The sequence below is a fragment of the Ahaetulla prasina genome, chromosome 6, assembly GCF_028640845.1.
Source record: "Ahaetulla prasina isolate Xishuangbanna chromosome 6, ASM2864084v1, whole genome shotgun sequence".
Lineage (NCBI taxonomy): Eukaryota > Metazoa > Chordata > Lepidosauria > Squamata > Colubridae > Ahaetulla > Ahaetulla prasina.
Window position 1 is genome coordinate 90,239,026 of NC_080544.1, and position 12,713 is coordinate 90,251,738.

The 12,713-nt window shown below is 39.3% G+C and overlaps 1 protein-coding gene across 1 annotated transcript in view; it reads right to left on the reverse strand.

Moving 5' to 3' along the window:
• SI (sucrase-isomaltase) overlaps positions 1-12,713 on the reverse strand; it is a 235,030-nt gene that overhangs the window by 47,766 nt on the left and 174,551 nt on the right. The window contains exons 27-30 of the mRNA XM_058189143.1: positions 7,810-8,016; positions 6,845-6,999; positions 3,244-3,412; positions 1,572-1,668 (exon numbers count right to left, since the gene is read on the reverse strand). Coding sequence (XP_058045126.1) covers positions 1,572-1,668; positions 3,244-3,412; positions 6,845-6,999; positions 7,810-8,016 — 628 coding nt within the window. The remainder of the gene's footprint in view (positions 1-1,571; positions 1,669-3,243; positions 3,413-6,844; positions 7,000-7,809; positions 8,017-12,713) is intronic.

Genomic DNA, 12,713 nt, shown 5'->3' on the forward strand with positions numbered 1-12,713 from the left:
TCAATCATGCAGTGGTCACTGTTGGAAAAAGGTTCTTTAATTTGTAGTCCGTAAACTGAGTTTGAATTGTTGCAGAAGATGAGATCAAGGCAGTTGTTGAATCTTGTATTGTTAGTTACAAGTTGTTCAAGACTTAGGTTTGTAACAGCGTTGTATAGTGTAGTATGGATTGGGTCAGTTGAACATTCATTAGTTGTCCAGTTAATGAGAGGTAGATTTAGGTCACCCAGGAAGATGAGAGGATATGGGCAAGAGGTAGCCTATGTTAGTATTGAGGTTAGCATATTTGCATGGGTAATGTCATAGTCAGGGTTCTGTAGCATAGTAAGAATCGAAGAGTAGTGTCAAGGGATAGGTCGCATACAATAGTTTCAGGAAGAGAGAGTTTATGTGCTACTTGGATATTTTTTAGATTCAGTGACTTTTTGTAAAAGATAGCCACTCCACCACCTCTTCGGTTTTCACGATCTGATCGATAGACTTGATATTCTTTGTTTGAGATAATGGAGTCAGGAAGGGATGAGTTCAGCCATGTTTCACAAACAAAAATGATATCAAATGTGCCACTGTTTAATAAGAGGATAAGTTCAGGTAATTTGTTGACTATGCTTCTTGCATTTATCAATTTGCATTTGAGATCTGAAGTGATTGGTGTTGAAGAGGTAAGGGGCGTGCATACCTAGTTTTGGATGTTAGTAGGTTGGGGGTTGTGTACAACGGATGGTTGCATAGATGGTTGGATGGTAGTTTGGTTGTTTGGATGGATGGATGGTTGTTTGGATGGCTGGTTGGGTGGATTGTTGGGTGGCTGGTTGGATGGCTGGTTGGATGGCTGGTTGGATGGCTGATTGGATGGCTGTTTGGATGGCTGGTTGGATGGCTGGTTGGATGGCTGTTTGGATGGTTGGTTGGATGGCTGGTTGGATTGTTGGTTGAATGGCTGGTTGGATGGCTGGTAAGATGGTTGGTTGAATGGGTGGTAGGGTGATGGGTGCTTGATTGAATACAGGGATGGCTGGTTGATTGTTATGGGTGAGGGGGGGTTGTTGTTAGTTGCGAAGTTGTGTCCGACCCATCGCGACTCCATCGACAACGTTCCTCCAGGTCTTCCTATTCTCTACCATCCCGTGGAGTCTACTTAATTAGGCCTATGAATTAATGTTCATTAATATGCTATGCACTAGTTTAAAATAGAATAAAGCTTGAAGGGACCTTTGAGGTCTTCTAGTCTAACTCACTGGAGAAGAGCCTAATGCTGGGAAAGAGTGAGGGCAAAAGAAGAAGGGGACGACAGAGAATGAGGTGGCTGGATGGAGTCACTGAAGCAGTAGACGTGACTTTAAATGGACTCCAGAGGATGGTAGAGGATAGGAAGGCCTGGAGGAACGTTGTCATGATGGGTCAGACACAACTTCACAACTAACAACAACAGTCTAGCCCTCTGCTGTTGCTGGAGATCCTATACCATTTCAGACATTTGGCTGTCCAATCTCTTCTTTAGAAACTCAAGTGATTTCTGAAGGCAATTTATTTAGTTTAAAATAGACAGTAAGAAACGAACAACAACTTACCCATTCCATTACTGTTCAGCAATAGGACTCCATGAGCATTGCCATCCTCTTCCAAGCCCATATAAAAAGGTTGAACTCCATAAGTATTAAATTTATACTATAGACATAAAGAGAAAAAAATGCCATTAGCATATACACTTTACTGTTAGCATGTGAATATCGATAGAATGCAATAAACTACATTCTCAATACAGCCTATCTTTGTGTAGACCTAGTAGAGTCAAGTGTGCCTCTTCTGAATATTTTAGATTTCTTGGCTGTCTTTGCTTTAGTGCCCGCTAAAATCCTCATGAACTGCCTTCCAGCTGGAGATCTGGAACAATATTCTACAATGGTTCCACACTTACCTTACAGAATAGTTCCAGGCATTGGTTTTGTGGGAAGAGTGGTTAACCCAATGAATAGTTTTGAGGATGTCTCATGGGTTAATCCTCTCCTATTACTTTTCAACATCTGCATGAAGACATGGAAGAGGCCATCTATTGGTTTACGGTATTATGTCCTCAGTATGCAATTGATACTGAAGATTACATAGCCCACCCAGTCTGGTCCTAGTGTTTGGAAATAGTTAGGATTGGGTTTGGATGGGACAGACATATGTTGATATCTGAAGCATGAACCAAGAAATTGCTATTTGGTTATTGTGGTTTCCACTCACTAAAAAGGAAGCACTACCTGTGAGGAATAGTTTCATAACTAGGAAGTCATTCTGGACTCAGAGTAATTCCTGGATGGGGTGGTGGAGATACGGCCAAAAAGCTTTTGTCTAGCTTCAGGTGTGGCCCTACCAGGAGTAAAGGGATTTCACAAAATCACATATCACTTGGCTAAACTGTTGCAAAGTCTTCTACTGGCCTGCTTCAGAAGCCCACTTGGCTGTTGTAATTGGTATGGAACATAGTGGTTTGCTTACTAATTAGCACTGTTGTTAAGCATTATTACACCAATGTTTAGGCCCTGTATTGCTAGTAGATTTCCAAATTCATTCCAAGTTCACCAACTTCAAATAATGCTTTTACCTATGAAGCCCTACTGTACTTACCTTGGCATTGATAGACATGCAGAACTAACCTTTCCACTGGATTCATACTACCATATATTCTAGGGAAAAAATGTTTGGTGATTCCTAAAGTGACTGAAGCTAGGCAGTTGATTCTCTGTTGTGCTCTGCTAATGTGGGATAATCTCCAAGGAACTGAACTTGCCCTATTATGAACCACTTTCTAGAAATTGATGAAGGGTGAACTTTTCCAGAGAGTTGTAGTTTGATTGTATGATGCTCTATGTTGTTGTCATATAATGCTTTGTGCTTACTTTTTTACTTGATTTATTTTATTCGGGATTGATTATATTCTAAGCAGTATAACTACCAAAATAAATAAATAAACAAATAAATATTGTAACACGTGAATAGTTTCATTTATTATTACTTACTAGCACAGCCATTTTAATTTAATTTAATTTAATTGATTATTAATATTGACTACTGTAGACTTTTAATATGCCTTTTGTTATGTTGCTAACTGCCTAGAGCAGTGATGTACAAGAATGATAAATAAATGTATACATTTCATTTTAAAAGAACTGTGAGGCATTAATTTAGCCACTTTACTCAGTTAAAATCTACAATAAATAAGTGAAGGCGAATTCTATCAAGAAAAAAGAGACTCACTCCAGGAGGCTGATCCCTTGCAAACATTGGCCAGGTTTTCCAATTCATTTCATGCCGGAATTGTTTATGCTCTGTTTCCCCAAACCCATATACAAACTGTGAAGGTAGGCGAGTTGAAATCTGAATGAACATATCACTGAAGGTGAAGCCAGGTAACTGGGAATCCCATCTATAAAAGAAGGGAAAAAATCTTACAGTCAGAACAACGATTAAATGTTAAACTATAATTAAACATCAAACAAGACTAAATTATATTATATTAGTAACATATAAATAGTAATGCAATTTGAAGATGTTGCATTTTCAATCATTTGCAGGATAAAGTAGACAACATGCACGGTCACTCACGCGCTCGTTACCTCTCGCTTGGATTATTGTAACGCTCTCTACATGGGGCTCCCCTTGAAGTGCGTCCGGAGGCTTCAGTTAGTCCAGAACGCAGCCGTGCGGGTGATAGAGGGAGCTGCACGCAGCTCCCATGTAACACCTCTCCTGCGCAGGCTGCACTGGCTACCTGTGGCCTCTCAGGTGCACTTTAAGGTGCTAGTCACGACCTTTAAGGCGCTCCATGGCTTAGGACCTGGGTACTTACGGGACCGCCTACTGCTACCACATGCCTCCCACCGACCCGTACGCTCTCACAGAGAGGGACTCCTCAGGGTGCCGTCCGCCAAACAATGTCGGCTGGCGGCCCCCAGGGGACGGGCCTTCTCTGTGGGGGCTCCCACACTCTGGAACGAACTCCCCCCGGGCTTACGCCAGATATCTGACCTTCGGACATTCCGTCGCGAACTGAAAACATATCTCTTTATTCGCGCGGGGCTGGCTTGAATGGAATTTTAAACTCAAATTTTTAGCAATTTTAATGGGGTTTTTGGTTTTATGGTAAATTTCTTAAATTTTTCAGGCTCATTTAATAAGTTTTTAATTGATTTTAACTTTGTATATTGTATATTGTTCTTTGTTGGTTTTATTCTGCCTGTACACCGCCCTGAGTCCTTCGGGAGAAGGGCGGTATAAAAATCAAATAAATAAATAAATAAATAAATAAACATATACCAGCTATTAGCGAAACAAAAAGGTGTGTGACTATACTAAAATAAAAAATTTTCTATCTTTCAGTAAAATATCATTGCTCTTGCAAAGAGACCAAATACTCGTTGACATTTTCTAATATCATCAAAACACAAAGTTCTCTCCTTGATATATTAAAACAAAAAGAGTATTCAATACTATTTGATGTTGACAAATGGGGGAGGGGAAACATCGCAGCTCTTCCATTTTATATATTTTTGAGCTATTGACTTTGTTTCTATACATCACTGATTCATCAGTGAATTTTAAAATTGCATAGCATTCAAACCTTGAAACAATTCTCTTTTAATTTCTGGATCTAGATAGCTCTCCTGGAGAACTGACATGTTCTTGAAAGGTAATTAATGACAAGAGACCCAAAATGCAAAAATGAAAGAAGGCGGAATACTGATCGCTGTAGATTAAAACCACTGGACAGCTAAATGCAGAAATATTAGTAGTTTATAGAATTGTAATGGCACTCAACTCCTATACACCATGATAAAGATCAACAACACTAAGCAATTACACTTGTATTTTAATGTTTTGGAAAGTCATAGAATTGGCTTAGGCCAGGTTTAAACCCTGCTCAGGTCAGGAATTGAAAATAAATCAGCCCCAAAGTAGCCTCCAATTGAACAGCTCCCGTAAAAGACAATTCACAGAACAATTCACATGAGAAGCCCATTTTATTTTTCTTAGCATTTTTGTCTGCTTTGTAGCTCATTCTGAGATTTAGTCTTCCAAATACTGCATTTACAGTACTCAGATATCTATATGGACTCTTCCTTGTTCTTTTTCTTTCATTTCCTTTATGTGTTTTTTTTAAATTAGACTTCCACCAAGGGTTTTTTTTACAGTTCTCCTTTTTTCCTCAATGAAGGTTGGCAACTATTTTCTTCCTGTCTCAAGCCTCCTTTTCTATTAGCTTCTTCATTTTCCTATGGATTCTCAAAAAACGAAATATAAAGCAATGAAGAAGTTTTGATGTTCTTGTGCTCCTTTCTTGCTTATTTTTCTACAATGTTTGATCACGGCAGAAGAGAGGTAAAAGAGATGATAAGCTTAGTTCATTACCTGATGAGCATAAAAGAAACTGCAAGGTACTTTGATTAACATGGTGTTTACTGAATAGTTTAGAGCAGTGATGGCTAACCTTTTCCAGACCGAGTGCCCAAAGCACGCACCTGAACCCCCGAAATGCAATGCACACATGGCCCTTGTGCATGTACACATGGCCCCCTGCATGCACCCCACCCCTGTGCATCCGTGCATGCCCCTGCACATGCCCTGTCCCCCACATGCCCAAATGCCCCACATGCACCCCGCCCCTGCACATGCATGCACGGCCCTCCACACGTTCCCCCACCCCCACCCATTCATGTGTACCCCACATGTGCCCCCAACCAGACACCTGAAGACCAGCTGGCCAGCAGGAGGCGTGCGCGCATGCACAGCAGGACTGAATTGGGTTCGTGTGACATCAGAGAGGGTGCTGCGTGCCACCTCTGGCACGTGTGCCATAGGTTCACCATCATGGGTTTAGAGTAAAGCAACGTCTTTTAAGAATAGTACAGTGATGCTGCAACAACTCATGGAGAAATCAAATTAGAACATTTGGAAAAAAATAAGTGGAATTTATATTGGAATGAAATGAAATTCATCTTGTCCAATTAAGAAGTTAGTCTGTAGAGATTCTCAGTCATCTAGGTCATGGTTGTCCCAAAGGTGCTTTTTCAGGAGGCAACTGGACTTTCTTGGTTTTTTTTTCTTTTGAAGATGTTTCTTGGTGACCCTGAGGACACAGATAAACCTCCAAGTGCTTCAACGACCCTCTAAAAGGATGCAGATTACCAGCTGTCTGCAAGGAATAGAAATCCTTCCATTCCCCACTATTCTGTCAGAGTTGAAGAAGCTTCTTGGATGAGAAGCAAAACGTCTTCAAAAGAAAAAACAAGAAAGTCCAGTTGACTCCTGAAAAAGCACCTTTGGGTTAAGAAGCTGTCCACCCATTAGTCAATCAACCAACCAATTAATTGGGCTGGGAAGTGGCTCAGGCTGCTAATGCAGCCTGTTATTAACACACAGCTGCCTGCAATTACTGCAGGCTCCAGTCCCACCAGGCCCAAGGTTGACTCAGCCTTCCATCCTTTATAAGGTAGGTAAAATGAGGACCCAGATTGTTGGGGGCAATAAGTTGACTTTGTATATAAATATACAAATAGGATGAGACTATTGCCTTACACAATGTAAGCCGCCCTGAGTCTTTGGAGAAGGGCAGGATATAAATTCAAAAAAAAAAAAAAATTAACCCAGAAACAGGTAATAGCAATAGTGAGGGAAGATATTAATTTAAGAAAAGTCCCCAGGTATTATACTGCTGATAGCTAAATAATCCTTGTTAAATATGTGCAATTTTATATGTAGTCCATAGCAATTAATGCTATAGTCAATCCACAACAGTCTTTGCAACATGCTTTAATTTACCAATTAAACATTTCCTCTATAATATCACATTTCTACTTACAGGACTGTCCCAGTGCTTTTGCGCCGAACTTGAATTCCGAATGGGTGGTTCTGAATTGACACTTCATAGAGACGGTTTCCCAAAGTACTTACAGGTGTTTGCGGAAGATTCAGAGGCACTGGAACTTCAAATCTCTTTTTACTATAATCATAAATCTGAAAATAAAAGTATTAGGTTTAAAACTTGGTCATAAAACCTATATCAGAGAACTGCATGTTCATTTTATAATATTCTCCCACTTAATGATGATAAAAGTTTCTTAACACATCAAAAAGTTTTACTTATGGTCTTCCAACAAAGAAAAGAGATTCTAATCAATAGAGAGAGGCAAGTGGGTTCCCTTAAGAAAATGTGGTCAATAAACTCCAGTTAAAATGGTAAAGAATCAAAGATTAAGAGATTTATATTTCTATTTATTTTCAACTTCTGTCGAATTAGAGTCATAAAGCAACTGTGGTGTGGCGAGAGTGGGGCTATGCAAAGTCTCTCCCTCCCTCTCTCCCTCTCTCTCTCTCTCTCTCTGTATTTGGATTACCAAAGGAATATTATAAAGAAAATTGTATATAGCTGCACTGGACAAATTGCATATCAATGCATTTCTGATAGAACAGAACTTGCAAAAAATGTCGATATTGGAAAATTGAAAAGAAAATGGATATTGATATTTCTTCACAGGTAAATAAAAATAAAATCTGGAATGAACTTGTGCTGAAAAGTCAAAATGTTACAAATCAGAGAACACAATGATTAGATGAAGACGCTAATAAGAATTAAACATGTATCCACCACGATACAATACATATCAATAGTGCTATTTTTTCTATATTTTACATTTCATATTTTTAAACCAGATAGTTTGGCAAACTTCTAACCAGATAGCCAGAATCAAACTGTTTATTAATAATGACAAAACCATCTATCTGTTTCCAAAGTGACCCATTATAAAAGTTTAGAAAGAGGTTTACCTTAAATTGAAGCAAGTTATTGTCATGATATTTTACTTCCAAACGAAGTTTGTCAATGAGGGGGATTTGCCGTCCTGAAAGTCTAATAGAATCAATGTTTCCACCAAGATTGGCTGTTAAACCAGATGATGTATATTCAATTTGGTCAACTGTGTAACCATTGTCAGGAGGATAATAACAGTATGGAACGTCAGCAACAGGAGAAGGCTAGTTTATTAGAAATGAAAAAGAATATATCAATGAGTGAATAAAATTGGAAAGAGATTAAATCCATAATATCTGAATTTTTTAGAGTCAATATTTACAATTAGTTTGTAAGACTTTTCCAAATCAAGTTTCCCAAAGCTACTACTGAATGCCTTTATAGAATTGTATAAAAATGGGGAGGTTGTTCCATATGACTAGACATAATGTTCAGTGGTAAGTTTCAATTTTTTTTACTACCGGTTCTGTGGGTGTGGCTTGGTGGGCGTGGCATGGCATGGCCTGGCATTGTGTGGCAGGAGAAGGATACTGTAAAATCTCCATTCCCACCCCACTCCAAGGGAAGGTTACTGCAAAATCCTCATTTCTTCCTGATCAGCTGGGGCTTGGGAGACAGAGAGTAGATAAGGGCGGGCCCAATCAGAATTTTTACTACCAGTTCTCCGAACTACTCAAAATACTCTACCGGTTCTCCAGAACTAGTCAGAACCTGCTGAAACCCAGTTCTGATACTGTGGTCTCACCCAGTTCCATAATTATATATTCATTTATTTTATTTCCACACTATTTTTCCCTTATAAAGGATCTTAGAATGGCTTATTGGAGAAGAGGGTACAGGGGCATCATATTGTAACAATGAATACCAAAATATGAAATAAATTTTATTGAAAAAGAAAAACAAGAATTAAAACAATCAAACAAAATGATTTATTTAAAGTCTCAGATCATAAAGAAAAGCAAACTAAATAACAGCCTAGGATCTAGTCTGAACTTGAACTATGATTACAAATTCAAAGTCAATTGTAGCACTGGCAGCACTGAAATTGGATAGTTGGATAAAATTTTTAGGCCACTGTTAAGATTTTTATCTTTAGAAGCATCCTTTGTCATTGGAATGGCAAAATTTCCAAAACCAGTCCCACTGATGAATTGAATCAAGAAGCATTAAATATTATAATTATTATGACATGAAATAACATTCAAGATAGAAATAACATTCAAGATAGAAATAACATTCAAGATAGAATCATAGTTTAATGTTAAAAGGACTACTGAGTCTTGTTTGATCGGATTAAAATGATTCTGCAGCTGCTATACAGAATAGCTGAAAGAATACTTCTTGGAATTACTATGGGAAACAAATATAGCAAGTTATTTAGAAAGAGTTGAATCCAATATAATTATGGACTTTTAAGAACTATTGATTCAAGTAACTGAGAGTAAAATGGGGATTGAAGCTGATTGGCATCTCTCTGCAGGAGAGAAGTCCTTTGAGGGCACCCAAAAGAATGGAAAATGATTTTATGCGATGTCTTTTTCTCCCTACAATTCACAATATCTTGCTTCTTATGGAACAGCTTGAAAAATTCAGGGAGTTTCATGAATAATAAACAAATATTGTCCTATTCCATGCATTTTTTGTGGAATTAAAGAGAAATCTGCTGGGGGGGGGGATACCAGGTAGCTACATTTCTGTCTACTTAGCTCTGCAGAAATGCTCAGCTTTAGTTGGTTTGTACCCAAAATCAATAAAAATGCTTAACTACACTAGTCATGATGTAATGAGTTGAACATATATATATATGTAAAATTGGAAGTGTCTTGGTGACGTTTTGACGAAGTCTCATTCGTCATCTTCAGGCTTCAGCTTCGTGCTTCTGGGATCAATGTGTGATTGTGTGACACAATGTGTGACACTTCCAATTTTATGCGGGAGAAAACCTGAATAACCAAAGACCTACATACAAACACCCACGAAAACCTCAGAAAACATTTATATATGTTTTTATATATATGATATATAGATATATAGATATATCACTGAAATAAGCACTTGGCCGTATTACAATGTGCTCAAAAGCCCGCTTGGGCTTATTATCAGGGGATGTCTTATATATGATTACTACAGCTAAGCATTTTTATTGATTTTGGGTACAAACCAAATACATACACACACACACACACACACATATATGTATGTATATGTATATACACACACATATATATGTATGTATATGTATGTACACACACACATATGTATGTATGTATGTATGTATGTATGTATGTATGTATATTTGTTTTCGTACATTTTCGGTATGTAGGTCTTGATGTATTTGGGTCTTTTCCCATGTAAGGTTGAGAGTATCTTGGCGACATTTTGACGAGTTCTCACTTGTCATCTTCAGATTGGTGCTTACGGCTTCCCACTTGTGTGAGCAAAGCGTGGTCTGAGCTGCTGTCTCTCTATAAATACTGGTGGGGAGGTAGGGAGTGTTGCTGTAAGCAGGTTGGCTGGCTGTTTGGTTGCATCTTGATTGGTAGGTCAAGTGGTGTTTGCAGATTAGTCAGCTGTTTCGTATCATCCTGTGTGGGTGTGGTCCTATCTGTGTGCCCATTAGTCTTTTGTGTTGTAACAAACTGGTTAATGGGCTGTGTGGAAATGTCCTGAGTTCTGGGAATGTGACCTCCTGTAGTAGTAATGGGCTTCCTGGAAATGTCATGAGTTCTGGGAATGTGACCTTCTGTAGTGGTAATGGGCTTTCTGGAAATGTCCTGAGTTCTGGGAATGTGACCTCCTGAGTCTTGTTGTTGTGACTCCAGCCCCTGAATCTGGCCCCATGCCCGAAAGTGACTCTGAGAGTGAGGGGAAAGGGCCGGTTAATCTTACCTCGGGAGCACCAATGCCTTTGGCTCAGCTCCAGGAGCCAGAACCAGACCAGTTGAAGGACGTAATGAGGCCATCATCCCCTGATTCCTCCCTTCCCCAGGCTACGCCTTCAGGCCCAGCTGATAATAATAATAATCAAGCTTGGATTGACCCGCGCTTCAGAAGAGTAGAGAGGCGGCATCATCAAAGGGAAGGGTGGGGCAGGAGCCCACACCCCACAGGATATATAAGGAGCTTTGGGACTGCTCTCACTTCACGGGAAGCAAACGCTAGCTGAACCATTTCAAAAAGAGCTGAGAGTCTTGCTCCGTGAGTCACTTGTTTGAACTTTGGCAGACAGCTGTGATTTCTCTGCCAGGACTGATAAAAGCTGTGAATCCACTGGCTGAAGGCCAGCTCGTTGATCTGAAGTGGGAAAGGAGACAGAACACTTGTGCTGTAGCATTCTGGGTAGCAGATTGTATTGTAATGTCCTGAGCTTTAGTGTTGTGGCCTCTGGAGTTCTCTGATGTGATGTCTTGAGCAGATGGCTGTGATGCAGGATCCCGGGTTTTGGTTTGGCTCCAAATTTGAGGTCTTGTCATATGTTCATGGCGTGTGTCAGTTTGCTTTGTGTGGGGATTGGAGGGGGGCACAGCAGCTGGTGGTGCTAGCGTGGTCTGGCTTCTGGATGGTGGTTGCGTTTTGTCTGTGGGATAGGTTTAGCTTTGAATCTGGTGAGGATGATTGGTGGTGGCATCATGTGTTATCCTGGGTCCGGTGTTAATTTTCCTGGCTGGGACTCATTTGTTGACTAGGGCTAGTTTCCAGATGTCTGGTAGGTGGGAGGTGTCATCACGTTTGGTCAAGTTGTCGGGGTGTTTCTCTATTTTGATGGCTTCCATAATTATTCTCTTGTTGTAGTGTTCAATTTTGGAGATTAATTTTGGTTCCTTGAAAATCAATTTCATGTCCTGTGGTTTTAAGGTGCTGGAAAAGGGAAGAGGTTTTTTCTTCTTTTCTGACTGCGTTTTTGTGTTCTGTGATGTGGGCATTTATTCTCCTATTGGTTTGTCCAATGTATGTGGCTGGGCAGATTTTGCATGGTATTTCATAGACTCCTTGGTTTTCTAGATGGATCTTGTCTTTGGGGTTTCTTAAGATGTTGGCTATTTTTTGGTCTGTGCAGAAGGCTGTCTTGATGTTGTGTTTGTGGAGAATTTTGCTGATTTTATCTGTGGTGCCTTTGATGTACGGGAGGAGGGCAATGCCGTTGTCTTGTTCTGTGTCTTGGTTCTTGGGCGGTGTGTCCCTTTGGATTAGGTTGGTAATTGTGTTTCTTTGGAATCCATTAGAGATTAATATGTTTGTGAGAGTGTGTAATTCAGTTTTCAGGTGGTCTTTGTCAGCTAGGCATTTGGTTCTGGAGATGAGAGTCTTGGCTACGGACTTGATCTGTGCAGGGTGGTGATACAATGTATGTATATGTATATATGTACACACACACACACACACACACACACATACATATATATACACACACATACATATATATATATATGTATATATATGTATACACACACACATATATGTATGTATATGTATATGTATATATACACACACACATATACACACACACACACATATATATATATACACACACACATACATATATATATATTGTATAATCACTGGTTTAATTTTCTTGTATATAGAAAAGTGAATGTTTTATGTCTCTTTCTGTCCATTTCAACAATTAACAAGCTTACAAGAATTTTAGGAAAACACATATTCATCCCTATGTGGACTGTTCTAGTTGCCCTATGACACTTATAATGGGACTGCAGAACTTAAACAGCACAACTTTTGCTGTTGGTAATGACAGCCAAGGGAAGCAACACCATGCCATTAGATATAGAAATTTGAGTTGAATTGAAAAAGAAAACATAGATTATAGCTGGAGAGAAAGAAAGGAGGGGTAAAAGAGTTGCAATCTATCCAGAAATTCTGCTTATAAAAGAGAATATTTGTAGCTCAGTTGAGCTGTGGGGTC